Source organism: Choloepus didactylus, chromosome 9 (assembly GCF_015220235.1).
Source record: "Choloepus didactylus isolate mChoDid1 chromosome 9, mChoDid1.pri, whole genome shotgun sequence".
Lineage (NCBI taxonomy): Eukaryota > Metazoa > Chordata > Mammalia > Pilosa > Megalonychidae > Choloepus > Choloepus didactylus.
The window spans coordinates 13,933,444-13,950,671 of NC_051315.1; the positions used below are offsets into that span (position 1 = coordinate 13,933,444).

The 17,228-nt window shown below is 37.7% G+C and overlaps 1 protein-coding gene across 2 annotated transcripts in view; it reads right to left on the minus strand.

Annotated features, from left to right (window-relative positions):
• Window positions 1-17,228, minus strand: part of EPB41L5 (erythrocyte membrane protein band 4.1 like 5) — a 167,575-nt gene that overhangs the window by 26,841 nt on the left and 123,506 nt on the right. For both annotated transcript variants that reach the window (XM_037848982.1, XM_037848981.1), the window contains exons 17-20: window positions 15,993-16,156; window positions 11,532-11,629; window positions 3,708-3,836; window positions 902-966 (exon numbers count right to left, since the gene is read on the minus strand). In XM_037848982.1, the coding sequence (XP_037704910.1) occupies window positions 902-966; window positions 3,708-3,836; window positions 11,532-11,629; window positions 15,993-16,156 (456 nt within the window). The remainder of the gene's footprint in view (window positions 1-901; window positions 967-3,707; window positions 3,837-11,531; window positions 11,630-15,992; window positions 16,157-17,228) is intronic.

A 17,228-nucleotide genomic window follows, 5' to 3' on the forward strand; every position in this document is an offset into this window, starting at 1 on the left:
TTATTCAGCCATCAAAAGAAATGAAGCATTGATGTATGCCATGACATGGATAAACCCTGAAGACATCGGGTCTTCTGAAATAAGCCAGATACAGTAGTGCAAATATTCTATGACCTCTCTAATGTAATATGTAGACTAATCAAATTCAGAGACAGAAAATAGAAGAGTAGCTATAAGGGACCGGAGGGAGAGGGATGGGGCATTATTGCCTAACGGGTACGAGTTTCTGATTGGGTTAATGTGTTGTAGACACATAGTGGTAAAAGTTACATAACACTGTCAATATACATCATGTCACAGAATTATACACTTAAAAATGGTTGAAATGATTTTTATGTTATGTATATTTTGCTATAATTAAAATAGAAACCTAAAAACAAAAACAAATTTACATACAGCAGGAGATAAAAACCTAATAGGAAAGCCTAATGGACAAATAAATGGTATAAAACTCATTAAAGAGAAGAAAGGCAGAAAGAAACAAACTTGGAAAGAGCCACAAAGAAATCTCCTTGGTGAATGTGAGAGTCCATGGTAAATAATTTTATAAAAGGAAGGCCATTTTGATGACAGATGATACTAAAGTTAATTACAATACCTAAGAAAAATAGTATACATTTCTCATCAGGTACTTCTGAGATTAAAAAGATCTTTAAAGGCTGCCTGTGCTCTACGGTTTGAATTAGGTGAAGCAGAATGGGGATGCAAAGAGACCAATCAGGAGTGTCTTCAAATAATCTACAACTCCACACCAGGCAGCTGCGGAATGAAAGAAGAGTGTGAATTCAAGATATCTTTCAAATAGACATCCTGAAACCATGTGGTGATGGACTGGGGAGGAAGAAAAAGGTTAACAGGGAAAAATAAGCACATCAATTTAACCTCATCTCCAGAACTGCACCTGTTTGCAGCAGCATCCTGAACGTCAGCACTTTTATGACTTGATATGTCGTCTTCTCTTGTGACCTAAGAAAATGACATCATAAAAATCCTACATCTTTGAGGATACTAAACTAATAATAAGTTTACATTCTTCCCAGTAAAATTAGAAGAATCAGTTTACTGAATTAAAAACTGAGGTAATCATAACTTATCCACAGACATATCAGCTCTGCACCTAGTGTAATCCTGTCACATAATCAACTTCAACATGTTGGCATACAAATTCATACCTTCTTAGAAGACAGCACTACATTATTTAAGCAGCAATACTGTGCTAGCTATACCAAAACCAAAAGGTTTCACTGCCAGAATTTTCTGAATACGTGATAAAAAGAAGCAACAGATGTTAAAGTGTATATTTGGCCTGTTATTTTCCCCCAAATACAAGGAATATTTTAGGAGGGACTTTAAAAAATTTCCCCAAGAGGCCAGTTAGTTTTCCCCCCAACTTTACTGAGGTATCATTTACATTCAGTAAAATATACCCCTTTTAATAAACTATACCGTTTGATGAATTTTGAAAAAAATATATATATATACAGGTTCATACAACCAACACTAAAATCTATGTAGGTAACATTTCCACTACTTCCCCCCATATGTTCCCTTGAGCTGTTTCCAGGTAATCTCATCAAAAAATCCTTAACACAAGGCGAACAATCATCTGTATTTTCTGTAGTTTCATATAAACGGAACCATACAGTACTTATCTCTTGTGTCTCTCTTTAGATCAGTATGATGTCTTTTTGAGATTCACCCATTATGTTGCATGTATCACTAATTCATTCCTTTTTATTTGTTGAGTAGAATTCCACTGTACAGATATACCAAAATCTGTTTATCTGTTTACCTATCAATGGACATTTGGGTTGTTTATAGTTTTTGGCGATTATGAATAAAGCTGCTAGGTACATTCATATACTAATATCTATGTGAAAATAAATTTTAATTTCCCTTGGGTAGATACCTAAGAATGGAATTGCAGGGTTCGATGGTCAGGTATACATTTAATACACTGACAAACTGTTGTCCTAAGTGCTTGTAACCATTTTATATCCTCAATGTGTGTGCACTGGAGGAGCCCCATCACTGCCAACACAGAGATTGTCAGTCTTTGATTTCAACCATTTGGGTAGATGCATTTTCATCATGAAGTATAATGATAGCTTTTATAGAGGTTCTTTATCGGGGGAAGAAGCTCCCTTCTATTCTTAGTTTGCTGAATTTTTTTTTTTTTTAATCATGGATGGACAAGTGTTGAATTTTGTGAAATGCCTTTTTCACATTGAGAATTTTTTTCTTATTTTTAATTATAGTGGTATTTGAATGATAAATAGCCTTCAATACTGAGACAGACACTAGGTGGTCATGATGTACCCTCCTTTCCATTAACTGTTAGGTAGGATTTGCTTATATTGTTAAGGACTTTCGAGTCTATGCTCAAAAGGGGGTACTGGTCTTTAGTTTCTTTTCTTGTAATATCTTTTTCCGGTTTTGGTATTGGAGTAATATACCAACCTCATAAAATGAGTTGGTATGTACTCCCTCCTCTGCTATTTTCTGAAAGAGTTTGTGTAAAATTGCTATTATGCCTTCCTTAAATGTTTAGTAGAATTTGAAAATAAAGCCATCTGGTCCTAAATTTTTCTTCATGGGAAGGTTTTTAGCTCTGAAATCAATCTCTTACTTTAGGGTTATTCAAGTGAGTTCTCTCTTCCTTGAATCAAGAACGATCCAAAGTACAACTGAGATGCAAGGTGGTCACAACTATTACCACCTGCTGCTAATACAATTGGGGGATCAACACTTATTAAATGCTCATTTTGTGCTAGCGCTATTCCATCCCCTTTACACTTGTCTTATTTCTCCCTTAAAGCTCCCATTAAGGTAGGTCCTACCATTATCGTTATTTTAAACATGCTTAATCTGAGGTTCAGAGAAATTAATTGATTTTCCCAAAGTTACAAAGCTAGTAGGCAGTAGAAATGGGATTCAAACCCAAATTGTCTGACTCAAGAGCCTATATTGTTATTTTTATATTTTTATATGTAAATATTATATGCCTTAAGTTTACATTAGGGGGAAGTTTGGAGGGGTGTTGGAAAGAAACATGAACAATATTCTTAAAGTCCTCTCTGATCTCTCCAAGGCTTATGCCTGGGGTCAGGATGGGTAAAGCATATCTTCCCTAAAACAGGATTTACTGAAATCATAATTCACAACCTGCCTTGGTAAGGCAGGCTTTTGTTCTGATGTTAGTGTGGAAGAAAAGTCTGACAGTTAAGGAGAGCCAAGGGAAAACCAATCCTGAGTGTGGATGCCATGACCTTTACGGGGCTGGTCCCCAGTCACTGCATCTTTTATGACGGCACAGCTATAATCACTAGTACTACCATCTTGTTGCTAATAACAACAAAATTTTGCCAGATTAGGGATAGATGGGTGGTGGGGAATAATGCATATATAAATAAAGATCTAGAATCACAGACTTAGTGAAATAACCTAAAAAATCTAAAAGTGGCAAAGATGTTTTTCTTTTAATTTCTTATGTCCCAGAGCCTCTTTATTCTTTCTTTTTATCCCAAGACTTCCCCCTCTTAATCTAGTTTGATTAGAATTTAGAGTTGGGAAAGGCATTTCACCACCATGAACATGTTTCTTGATGCTACCTCTAATCAATGGCTAGGCCACTCTTGTTTAACATTCAGGTATTCTATTTGTTCTTAAGACTCTCCTGACACTAAGCCCCACGCTCTTCATTTTACCTTATGCGCTGCTTCCACCTGAGCCTTCAGGATGTTACTCTTGAATTCAGGAGGAACTCTCACAGCATTCAACCCTGGACTCTCAATGGCATTATTAAGACATTTCTCAGTCAACTTCACCACTTCTTCCTAGAAATTAAAAACGAACTAATTGTAGGTTTCAGTTCTATGGTTATAGGTTATAGTTATATAGAAACAGGAAACAGATTGATGAATGTTCATATGCAGACAACTGTGCTGGTTTGAATGTATTATGTCCCCCAGAAAAAGCCATATTCTTTGATGCAGTCTTGTGGGGCAGAAGTTTTGGTGCTGATTAGATTTGCATGGAAATGCGCCCCACCCAAGTGTAGGTGATAACTGATGGGATATTTCCATGGAGGCGTGGCCCTACCCATTCAGGGTGGGCCTTGATCAGTGGAGCCATAAAAATGAGCTGACGGGCAGAGGGAACTCAGTGCAGCCGAGAGTGATGTTTTGAAGAGGAGCTACAGCCAAGAAGGACACTGAACAACGCCCAGAAGCTGAGAGAGAAACCGCAGTTTGATGACAGCCGTTGGAAGCAGATTCTTGCTCCAGAGAAGCTGAGAGAGGACAAATACCCCAAGAGCAACTAAGAGTGACATTTCTGAGGAACTGCAGCCTAGAGAGGAACATCCTGGGAGAAAGCCATTTTGAAATCAGAACTTTGGAGCAGATGCCAGCCACGTGCCTTCCCAGCTAACAGAGGTTTTCCGGACACCATTGGCCATCCTCCAGTGAAGGTACCTGATTGCTGATGTGTTACCTTGGACACTTTATGGCCTTAAGACTGTAACTGTGTAAACAAATAAACTCCCTTTATAAAAGCCAATCCATTTCTGGTGTTTTGCATTCTGGCAGCATTAGCAAACTAGAACAGACAACCAAGAAATCATACGTATTAAGCACCCATATCCTGTTCCAGGTAAAGTAAACTCCTACTTGCAGTTTCAAACTAAGGCCCATTAATCACAAACATGAAATATTAATTGATAGGGACTTTGAGGCATCATCTAGCCCAATTTCCTGTCTTTAAGCAACCAAATAACTAATCAGGGACAAATGTCTGAATTAAACCACATGCATGGAGAATGCATGACACTTAAATTAGGCCCCACAGAGGCTAATCTTGGTAATTTTGGAGCTGTCTCCAGGTAGATGGTGCATCTAGTTTCATGTTATATAATCATAAACACATCTTCCTCAGGTTTAGACTCATCAAAAAGATAGATAGGGTAAAGCACAAATCCAATCAATGAAGACCTTAATTAAAACAAAATAAACAAATTATTATGAAAGGAAATCAGCGGGAGGAAAGAAATTAAGAAATAAATTTAAAAGAAACACAAATATTTGTACAACTTACTGTATTTTACTCAAATAATGATCATTTGTAATAATAACAGGCATCATTCTTCTTATTATGTTGCTGCTATTTTAACACTGGCCCAAATAACAAGTGTGCTGCAAATATTTTCTTAGTGTTAAATACTCTGGGCTTCTGTACTGCGAAACAGGATAGCTACCAGGTACATACTGTACCACCCTTTCAGGTTTGAAAAGATGTAATTAATGTGTTGACTCTAACCTGGTGTTTCTTAGTGTAGTTGCCACACATCTGCCTCTGGGTGGGGCCCCCACATCTGAAAACTTCCCTATATGTTTCTGATACAAAAGAAAGTCTAACTAATTTCTACTTAAGATTATGCCTGTGACCTCCTGGTCTTCAGAATGGTTCCTATTAGTTGAAAAATGTCTTTGTGTCCTATGTTAATTGTGGCTGTTCATGGTATGCAGATTTCACCCTGATGTAAGAAAGCATTTTCGAACAGTTATCTAAAAATTGAATGGGTTGCCAAGGGAAACAGCAGGTTCTCCAACACAGGGTGCTCCTTAGGCTGATACTGAATTAATCCCCTTTTGGAATACTATGGTGGTTGGATGAATGGACAGTTCTTTCCCCTCTTGAGCAGCCACGATTCTGTGTCTTTGGGGTTCTTCTCGGTGCCTCCTACTTTGTGTGCCTCATCCTTGGTTTCTGTGCTTTCTCTTGACCTATGTCTCTGAACTTCTGCAGGCATTGTGCCATGCCCAGAACTATAGATTCTTCAACTATCTCCCTCCCTTAAATTCTTGAGACAATTCCAGGATTTTCTTTACCTTTAAATTTCATTTCAGGGATCCTTTTGTCCTCGTTCTTTGATGAGCAGTAATCAAATAAAAAATGCTTAAAGAAACAAAATCTAAACTTTCTATTAGTAAGGACAGTAGGCACAATTAAGGCATGCCTGGCTTTAGCAACTAGCCTTTTTAGGCTAGAAAATTAAAAGCAGGGCATAACAACTATATTCTCTTCACGAGAGGTTGGCAGACTTTTTCAGTAAAAGGCCAGATAGTAAATACTTTGGGTCTTTGCCAACCATTCAGTCTCTGACGTAACTACTCAACTCTGCCATTTGTAGAACAAAAGCAGCCGCAGATGAATGAGCACGGGTGTTCTCCAATGGACTTTATTTACAAAACAGAAGGTGGGCCAGATGGGGCCTGTCAGCTGTAGTTTGCTGACCCCTGCTCTTGAATATGAGGAATTTAATTTAGCAGGAAGTTGCCACCACATATTGATCTGGAATCTTCTTTGTAATCTTTACACTTTTGATTAATTACTTTCTTTCTCTCTACCCTAATCTGGACACAGAAAATCTGATGACAGTTCTAAGTTCCCTTGGGACAATGGAGGCAACCTTCAGAAACCAGCCAGACAAAAGCTACACTTCTTGAAGTATGGGTGAACTGTTGGGTATCACTTAACTACTAAATAAACACAGTACTTGTTAAGAATACAAAAGTAAGTATCTCCTATTTGGCAGTAATTGCCTTGACTTTTCTAGCTTGAAGAATAGTTGTTAATATTATACTAATATCACTGGTGTAGGCTTTTTCAAAAATAATTTTCTAAGTCATTCTTTGTTTCTGGAAAAACAGCTGTTGAACTGGTGGTATCTTTTTTTTTTTTAAATGCAAATTTTATTGAGATATATTCACACACCATATAATCCACCCAACATATACAATCAATATCTCACAGTATCATCACTAAGTTGTGCAATCGTTATTACAATGAATTTTAGAACATTTTCATTATTCCAAAAAGAAAAATAACAAATAGACATTAAAAAAAAAAGAAACCCCCCTTTTATTTATCCCTAGGATTGGTGTGGTAATTTGTTTCTGTTGATGAAAGAATATTAAGATATTACTGTTAACTATAGTCTGTAGTTAGCAATAGGTACTTTCCCCCTATATACCACCTTATTATTAACACCTTTTAATAGTGACATACATTTGTTGTAATTCATGTAAGAATATTGTTATATTTGTACAATTAACCACAGTGATCATCCACAATAGGGTTCATTATGTTATACAGTCTCATGTTTATCTTCTAGCTTTCCTTCTAGTGACATATACCACCCTAAACTTCCCCTTTCAACTACAATCACAGACACAGATCACTGCCGTTAATGACACTTACTATAACGGGCTACCGTCACCTCTATCCTTTTTCAAACATTTACAATCAACCTTATTACAAATTCTGCACAAACTAAGTATCAGGTCCACATTTTCTGCCCTCATTCTATCTTCTGGTGGCCTATATTCCAGATATTAACTTTATGAATTTGCTCATTATATTTAGTTCATATTAGGGAGGTCATTCAATATTTTGTCTTTTTGTGACTGACTTATTTCACTCATCATAATGTCATCAAGGTTCATCTATGTTGTCACATGCATCAAGACTTCATTTCTTCTTACAGCTGAATAATATTCTATCATATGTGTACAGCACATTTTGGTTACCCATTCATTGGCTGATGGACACCTGGGTTGTTTTCATCTTTTGGCAAATGTGAATAATGCTGCTGTGAACACTGGTGTGCAAATGTCTATTTGTCCCCCTGCCTTCAGTTCTTCTGAGTATGTAGCTAGTAGTGGGATTGTTGGATCATATGGCAGTTCTATATTTGGCTTCCTGAAGAACTGCCAAACTGTCTTGCACAGTGGCTGTACCATTTTACATTCCCACCAACAGTGAAAAAGTGTTCTTATTTCTCCACATCCTCTTCAACACTTGCAGTTTTCTGTTTTTTGTTGTTGTTGTTGTTTGTTTTAATAATATTGGCCATTCTAGTAGGTGTGAAATGATATCTCACTGAAGTTTTCCTTTGCATTTCCCTAATAGCTAGTGATGTTGAACATCTTTTCATGTACTTTTTAGTCATTTGTATATCCTCTGTGGAAAAATGTCTATTTAAGTCTTTTGCCCATTTTTTAATTGGGTTGACTGTCTTTTTATTGTTGAGTCGTAAGATCTTCTTTATATACCCTGGATATTAAACCCATATTGGATATGTGGTTTCCAAATGTTTTCTCCCATTGAATCGGCTGCCTTTTCACTTTCTTGACAAAGTCCTTTGAAGCACAAAGTATTTAATTTTGAAGTGGTCCCATTTATACTTTCGTTGCTTGTGCTCTGAGTGTAAAGTTTAAGAAACCACTTCCTACCACAAGATCTTGAAGATGCTTTCTCCTAGAAGTTTTATGGTCCTAGCCTTTGATTCATTTTGAGTTAATTTTTGTATTAGAGTGATATAGGGTTCCTGTTTTGTTCTCTCTGATATGGATATCCAGTTCTCCTAAACCAATTTGACGAAGAGACTATTCTGTCCCACTTGGGTGGATTTGGCAGCCCTGTCAAAAATCAATTGCCCACAGATCAATTTCTGAACTCTCAATTCGATTCTGAATTCAATCACTGAACTCTCAATTCTATTCCATTGCTCAATATATCTATCTATATGCCAGCACCATGTTGTTTTTTTTTAAATTAAATTCAGTTTTATTGAGATATATTCACATACCATACAATCATCCACGGTATACACATGGATGTTCACATGGTGTACAAATGGTGTTCACAGTACCATCATATGGTTGTGTATTCATCACCCCAATCAATTTTTGAACATTTTCCTTACACCAGAAAGAACAAAAGCATAAAAAATAAAAGCAAAAAAGGACACCCATATCATCCCCCTCATCCAGCATATTTTTCATTTAGTTTTTGTCCCTATTTTTCTACTCAGCCATCCATACACTAGATAAATGGAGTGTGAGCCACAAGGAACACCATGCTTTTTTGACCACTGTAGCTTTGTAATATGCTTTAAAGTCAGGAACAGTGAGTCTTCCAACTTCATGTTCATTCTCAAGAATGAAGTGTATTTTTTATCTCTTCTATTGTATGTTATTTTTTTGCATGCTTTCAAATTCTTTATGCTCACTCTGTCTTCTTACTAACCTTCATCTCTTTTACCATATTTTCCTTCATCTCCTTGGAGATTTGTTGAACATCATTAATTAGTTATTTCAACTAATTAGACTGAATTAATTGTATCTCTTCTGAAGTTTTAGTTTACTCTTTTGGGCCATATCTTCCTGATTCTTAGTATGGCTTGTAATTTTTGCTGGTGTCTAATTGTCTTGGTGGGTTTACTCTGGAGGTCAGCTTTTCTCTTGTGTTCCAGCTTGCTAATGCTGCCAGAATGCAAAACACCAGAAATGGATCGGCTTTTACAAAGGGGGTTTATTTGGTTACAAAGTTACAGTCTTAAGGCCATAAACTGTCCAAGGTAAGTCATCAACAACCGGGTGCCTTCACTGGAGGATGGCCAATGGTGTCCAGAAAACCTCTGTTAACTGGGAAGGCACGTGGCTGGTGTCTGCTCCAAAGGTCTAGTTTCAAAATGGCTTTCTCCCAGGACATTCCTCTCTAGGCTGCAGTTCCTCAGAAATGTCACTCGTAGTTGCACTTGGGGTATTTGTCCTCTCTTAGCTTCTCCGGAGCAAGAGTCTGCTTTCAACGGCTGTCTTCAAACTGTCTCTCATCTGCAGCTCCTGTGCATTCTTCAAAGTGTCCCTCTTGGCTGTAGCAGCTTGCTCCTTCTGTCTGATCTTATATAGTGCTCCAGTAATTTAATTCAAACCCACCCTGAATGGGCGGGCCAACACCTCCATGGAAATTATCCAATCAGAGTCATCACCCATAGTTGGGGAAACACTCAAAGAATTACAATCTAATTAACACTGATAAGTCTGCTCACACAAGATTACATCAAAGATAATGGTATTTGGGGGGGCATAATACATTAAACCGACACATCTTGCCTAGGGTTTTCTTGTTGGTTGGCTTTGTGTTAAGCTCTTCTTTGACACTTGGTTCAACTTATTCTAGACCTTTAGAATAGCCTGTGTTTAACTGATCAGAATATTTTCTGCTCTTATTCATCTGATTCACGCCCTGGATATATGGTACACTTTTTTAGATTGTGCTATTTATGCAACTGTTTCATCCCCAGGAGTAAGCTTCCTTTCTCCTGTTCCTCCTCTGAGAATGTTGGTCTGTTCTGTTTGTTTTTTATTTACCTCTGTATGTTTTTAACACTCCTTTATAGTTATCTCTAGCTGCTTTTACCTGGAGGGCTAACTCTGGGAGGAGGGTCCCCCTGGAGGGGACCTTCCTCAGTCAGCTTTTGCCTGTCAAAATAGGCCCAGGGACCCATGAAGCAGGTGTAAAAGTGCCCTGGGGAGACCTGGAAGGATGCCCATCTTTTCCATGACACCTCCCTGAAACTGTTCTTTCCTGGCGTGCCCAGCAGATGGTGCTCTTCAGACAACTGTTCCTTGCAGTCCTAAGGTGGAATTGTGCCTTTAATTCTCAATCAACTCTGCTCCTGCTGGGGGCATGGTTGAGACAGAGTGGCCAGCCACTCTGGGGGCAGGTTGAAACCGTTGCTCAGATCCCAGACCCTGTGATCTGAAATCTTTAATGAACAGCAGCAAACTGTGATGGGCTGTGTCCACACCTCTTTTCTTGAGGAAGAGCTGCTCTGAGAAGTTACTGTGTCTCTCAAACAGCCCTACTTCCACCCCTGCTGGGAGCAGGGTTGAAACTGCCAGCTGCTTTCTGTCCCCAGCAGGTAGAGAGACTTTAGCTGTGCTTAGAGCTGAAACCCCAGCTGCTTCCCTACCCCTGTTCCTAAGAGAACAGACGTCTATTTCCAGCCAGGGAGTGGCTCCCAAGGCAGCCTGCTATGCCAGTGGGGGATGGGCACCAGCCTTTGCAGCATGGAAATCTACTCACAGCTCTTCACCACAGTTTATCAGTCTCTTCGTTCTGCTCTTCCCTGGACGGTGTTCGGTGCCCTGCTGGCCTCCAGAGTCCCTCAAACAGTTCTTTCATACAATACCTGGCTACTTACTAGCTGCTCTGAAGGACAAACTGAAACCCAGGGTTCTCTATACCACCATTTTGGAAAAAAAAAAACAAAAACAAAAACAAAAAAAAACACAACCCAGAGCAGGAATCTTTCAAACAAATCCTTCTTTAATTTCAAAAAGCTTTCAGCAGGTTGTTAAACTAAATCAAGACCTATTGAATAGAATAGAAAAAGGATGGGCTGAATCAAATAAAAGGTTTAACAACCATAACACTTTTGACTGTATGTTAAAAAAGAAATCACGAGATGACTTTACAATTCTCTGTGTTGCCACCCAGGTTTCCTCTTTTCTTCCTGAACATCTAAAAATTTCATCTTTGTTAATATAGTGCAAAAGATGAAAGTAGGTTTATAAGAGCTCAGCATAGACAAATTTCCCAGCAAAAGAAAAGACTCTGGAAATAAAGACTTTCTGGGAGCACTGGTGATGCTTAATAGTTTTAAGAAGGAGAAATCTGAATACCTGGTTGTTGACATTAACATCGACGTTGGGAAGAGGGGACGGCAAATGACTGTTCTCCATCTCAAGCTGTCTGAGCTTCTCAGAGGCATCTTTCAATGCTGGGAGGAAAAAAAAAAGAAGTAAAACAATCCCTCGGTTGGCCAGGCTGTATGAGGGTATAGGCTTAGGTTGTTGTTTTTTTTTCCGACACCAGTTACCATTAACTAAAGGAAATAATCCAGATTACTATAGAATATATCTATTTTCTTTCCATGTCTAAGAAATTCTCCATTAGTTTGATTATTAAGAGTTAATCCTAAGCAGTAACAGTGCCCCATATATGTACCCTTCTAAAAAGCAACTGGATATAGACTTTAAATAGCATGTGTGGTTGTGAAGGTTGACCCAGCCAAGAGACTTGAAGAAAGGGCACAGAACACCTGTGATATGGCCCTTTTCTTCCATAACCACGACCCAAGCTCTTGCCTAACCTCAATATTTAGCTGCTTTCTTACCTTGGCCCTGATTATACATTGCCTAAAACTAAATTGACTGAGGCCATACATGTATTCATTCCTTGATTCAAAATATTATATATTGGTACCATCATGTGTGATGAAGGACAAGTATTTGTCATCATTATATCCCATCTATCTGCAAAACACACTACAAATAGTCTTCTAACTACTAAAAAGTTAATACACTAAACACAATTCAACTTGAAATGATCTCTACTTAAATTAACTATACCCTTCAATAATCTTATTTTGCAGGGACTAATTAGGTGTGAGTTGGAATTTTTACACTGTCACTTGACAAAAATGTTGCTAAATGCCTAATAAATGTTCATCTTTCTATATAATCAAGTAGAAGGGAGGGAAAACCATGAAATCATTTCCTCTTCGTTAATTAATCCACTGGATTCTTACCACTGGCTGCACATTAGAATTAGACGGGGTGCCTGTAAGAAATGTGGATTCCCGGGGCTCACCCAGACCAAATATATCAGAATTTCCGGAGGGAGGACTCTGGCACTGGTAGTTTTTTAAAACTCTCCAGGTAATTTTAACACGCAACCAAAGCTAAGAATCCTTAACTAAAAAATGATCTTCTCGAAATCTTTCCTCTCCCTCCATTTACTTAATTGCCAACTCATTTTATAATGCATTGAATTATTTGATACTAAATTTTAACATGAAGTTGAGATCACAAATGGTCTGATAAGTTATTATTATTTTCGGGGTTGAAATAAAGCTTCTTTAGCCACTTTTGTTTGGTTGAGGAATATTCTGAGATTATAGAATAAGCTGTTAAAAAATGACTGTTATTATTTATAACTACTTACTTAAGTGAATCAGAATTTTGCTATTACAAAGACAGAATAAACTGGATGCCAAATTTGGTAAGATGTTAATTGCTAATATATCACAACACTAATTTTCTCACTGATTGACTGAGTTAAGTAAGGTTACCAATCTAAACTGTGTAAGTCATATTAACAAAATCCGCATACCAAGAAAGAATTTCTTCTGCTACTACCTCAACAGCATTCAGGCTCTGCTTGAATAACTTCTGTAGTGAGGAGCCCACCATCTTATTAGGTATCCATTTCTGATACATGGAAGAAACAGTTAAAAACTTCTTCCCTACATTGATTCAAAATTTGCTTCCCTATACTTTCAAATTGCTAATCTGAGATTCAAGAATAAAGCACTGTAAAATAAATTCTTTGATAAATCAGACTTTCAAATATCTCATTTGATCTTTTCTAGGGATCTGCAGTTCATTTTACCATGTCCCTCTAACATCATACAATCTTCTAAACAAGTTGGCATTCAATAAATGTTGTTTATTAATAATACAATATTCTTGCAGCACTGGAAGAATTCAAAAAACTTTTGACTTCATATAAAAGACATAAAATGGAATGTAAATGAAACCAAAATTGCCATCTCCATAAGACTTTTTATTTTAACCCTGGAAATACTTTCTGTTAACCTAGTACTGCTTCTTTCTGAATATAAATCCTGATGGCATTGGCTGGTATGTCTCACATCCTTCAGGTGACAAAGAATGACTATTTCCAACAGGAGTGAATTCCAGCAGGCCAGGGCCATCAAAACTGGAAACTAACCATGAATTTGTAGTGGTCACTTAGGGAACAAACAGGATACAATTTTTTTTTTGTGTGTGTGTGTGTGTTAAATTCAGTTTTATTGAGATATATTCACATACCATACAATCATTTACAGTGTACAATCAACTGTTCACAGTACCATCATATGGTTCTGCATTCATCACCACGATCAATTTTTGAACATTTTCCTTACTCCAAAAAAAAAAGGAATAAAAATAAAAGTAAAAAAGAATACCTAAAGCATTCCTTATCCCCATCCCACCCTATTTTTTATTTAATTTTTGTCCCCAGTTTTTTACTCATCTGTCCACACACCATATAAAGGGAGTATGAGTCACAAGGTTCTCACAATCACAGGGTCACACTGTGTAAGCTGCATAGTTATACCATTGTCTTCAAGAATCAAGGCTACTGGGTTGCAGTTTGACAATCCCAAGCACTTCCTTCCATCCATTCCAACACACCAAAAACCAAAATGGGACATCTATATAATGCGCAAGAACGCCCTCAAGAGTGACCCCTCGACTCCAGTCGAAACGTCCCGGTCACCGAAACTTTATTTTGTTTCATTTCACTTCCCCCTTTTGGTCAAGAAGATTTTCTCAATCCCATGATGCCAGGTCCAGGCCCACCCCTGGGAGTCACGTCCTGCACTGCCCATTGCCAGGGAGATCCACACTTCCAGGAGCCACGGCGCACGCAGAGGGGAGGGCAGCGAGTCCACCCACCGAGTGGGCCTTGAGAGAGAGGGTGCCACATCTGAGCAACAAAGCAGTTCCCTGGGGGAGACTCTTAGGCACAACCACAGACAGGCCCAGCCTCTCCCCTGCAGCAACAAGCCCCACAAGTGCAAGCCCCAAGATCAAGGGCTCAGCCCACCAATTTGGTAGTCCTCAATGTTTTTGAGAGTATCAGTGACAATCCAGGTGGGGATGCCCCTCATTTCCATATTTTCCCCCAACTTCTCATGAGGGAATTGTAAAAATTGCAAAAATGTAGAAATACATTTTTAGTCTCTGCCCAAATTACCCTGGAATGTATCGGGATATCACACTAAACTGTACAAACTTACCAGATCACATTTCCTATTCAAAGTTCCATGTAATCATGGGGTCTGAACAAACTGACCCCACAAGTCAAATTATTTAATGTGTTACAGAAAATATAGATCCTGCACCAAGTAAACATTTCTTCCCTTGGTCTCACATGGAAGCTGAAGTTTTAAAGCACAGTATTGACTGTGCAGGATTTGGTGCAAGATCTTTACCCTCTAAACAATTTAACTTGTACAGTCAGTCCGCTCAAACACCACAATTACCTGGAACCCTAAATGAGAAGTGGGTGTGAAATACCATGAAATAGATCAGTGTGAAATAGCGACACATCCCAAAGTAATTTGGGCAGAGAATAAAAATATATATGCAGGGCCACCCTGAGGATTTTGGGGAAAATGCAAAAGTGTTGAACTGTCTCACCTGGATTGTCCCTGACATTCCCACAAAATTAAGGACTGTTGGTTTGGTATAGGATACAATTTTAACACCAACTTCCAGTACTCCTTCAACATATTCTACTAACAAAAAGCACTGTGTAACTTTTCACTAACATTTCTTATTTCTAAATCACTGAATACTTACTGCTGTACTCTATACTCTCAGAAAGCATAGCAATTGTCACTGGCAATTTCCTATGAGTTGTTTAGAAATGGTGTCCCATTTTAGTCTGCTATAGTAATCAAAATTGGCTACAGCCATATGAATACAACTGTTTTAAAATGACCACCTGCATTACATTGAGATTCAACAGGAAACACCTGTTCAAAGATAATTCATATTTTAAGATCAAGCCAAATTCATAAACAGATAGATATTTTCAACTTGCCATTTTTTGTCCTTTAAACCACTGAGAAGGTTAAGGAAATCAGCATTTTTACTGGATCATTTATTTTTGCAGGTCTGGCCAAAAATTATCCTCATTAGTAACAAAGTATTTTCTAGGAGGTAATGCGATGTCCAAACATTCATTCAACCCTGTATCCTTGAAAATCTTCAAAGAAACATTTTTTCTAAATTTTTACTCATGAAACAAAGTAAAAAGATAGGTTGAGAACTCCTAACTGCTTAATGACTTCTAACTCACACAAATATTTAATGACCTAATTATGTTATCTTAAATATTTCAGTGGATCCTTAAACCAAGGAGATGCAAGGGCATAACTATTCCAAATTAAATTAACAGATTCAACTATTGCATAAAATATTCTTGGAGGAATTGATTTAAATATCTCATTCCAAAGGGAAATAAATAAAAAGGTATCATTGATCTAATACAGAATATTTACTTACTCCCACATTCAACTTCATGTTCCGCTAATTCAGTTTGCATGGTAGCAATGTTCATTTCATCTGGTGCTGGAGATGTTTCCATTGTGTCAGGTGACCCAGTTACACCATCAATGGTTGTCTCCATTAGGTCTGGGCTATCTAGCAAATCGATATTCAGAAGCAAGCTGTAAAATTAATAGAAAACTTACTTGGACCAAAAAGTTATCATGGAAAGAATTTTAAATACTCACAAAAATCTTTATTGGAAAAAATACACAAAAGAGTATTTAGCAGAGTACTGAGCAGTGCATGTGAATAAAGAAACTCCGCGAGGCAGGGGAAAGAATTATCAGAAAGGATTAGAGGGAATCAGAGGCACTCACCCTGGGCCAAGACCAGTGCCTGTTTCCACACTCAGACTGGAAAAACCTAATTCATGGGGCATTGGGTAGGGTACTCAGGAAGGTCTTGCCTCAGTAGTGTGGGATAATTAACCCAAGACAGAATTGCGCCAGACCCGCCTGGCATATCATAAAAGCAAGACCCGGAAATTTCCAAGTAACGTACCTACAGCCCAGAACAAAGCTCACAGAGGTCTACAAGAATACAAAAATATCCAGTAAACAAGATAAAATTCACAATGTCCACTCCAAGACCGCCAGGAATGCTGGGAGGCAGAAAATCACAACCCATAATGAGGAGAATAATGAATCAACTGGAACCAACTTAGAACTAAACACAGATATTAGAAGTGATAGGAAAGAACATTAAAAGTTAATATAACTGTATTTAATACATTCAAAAAGTTAAACAGAGACATAGAAGATAGAAAAAAGACAAGTTAAACTTCTAGAACAAAAAATACAGTATCCTACATCAAAACTCTACTGGATAAGATTAAAGCAGATTAGACATTGCAGAAGGAAAGATACTGAATTCAAAGGCAGAGCAACAGAAACTATTCAAAATAAAACAAAGAAAAAATAAAGAATTCAAAAGAAAATGAAATATCAGCGAGCTGTGGGACAATTTTAAGCAGTCTAATGTCAGGATAACAGGAGCCCCAAAGTGGTGACTGAGGATGGGACAGAACAAATATTTATAGAAATAATGGTTGAAAAATTTCCAAATTTAATGAAAACTATGAACACATAGATCAAAGAATCTTTTTTATATTCATTTTATTGAGATATATTCACATACCACACAGTCATACAAAACAAATCATACATTCGATTGTTCACAAGTACTATTACA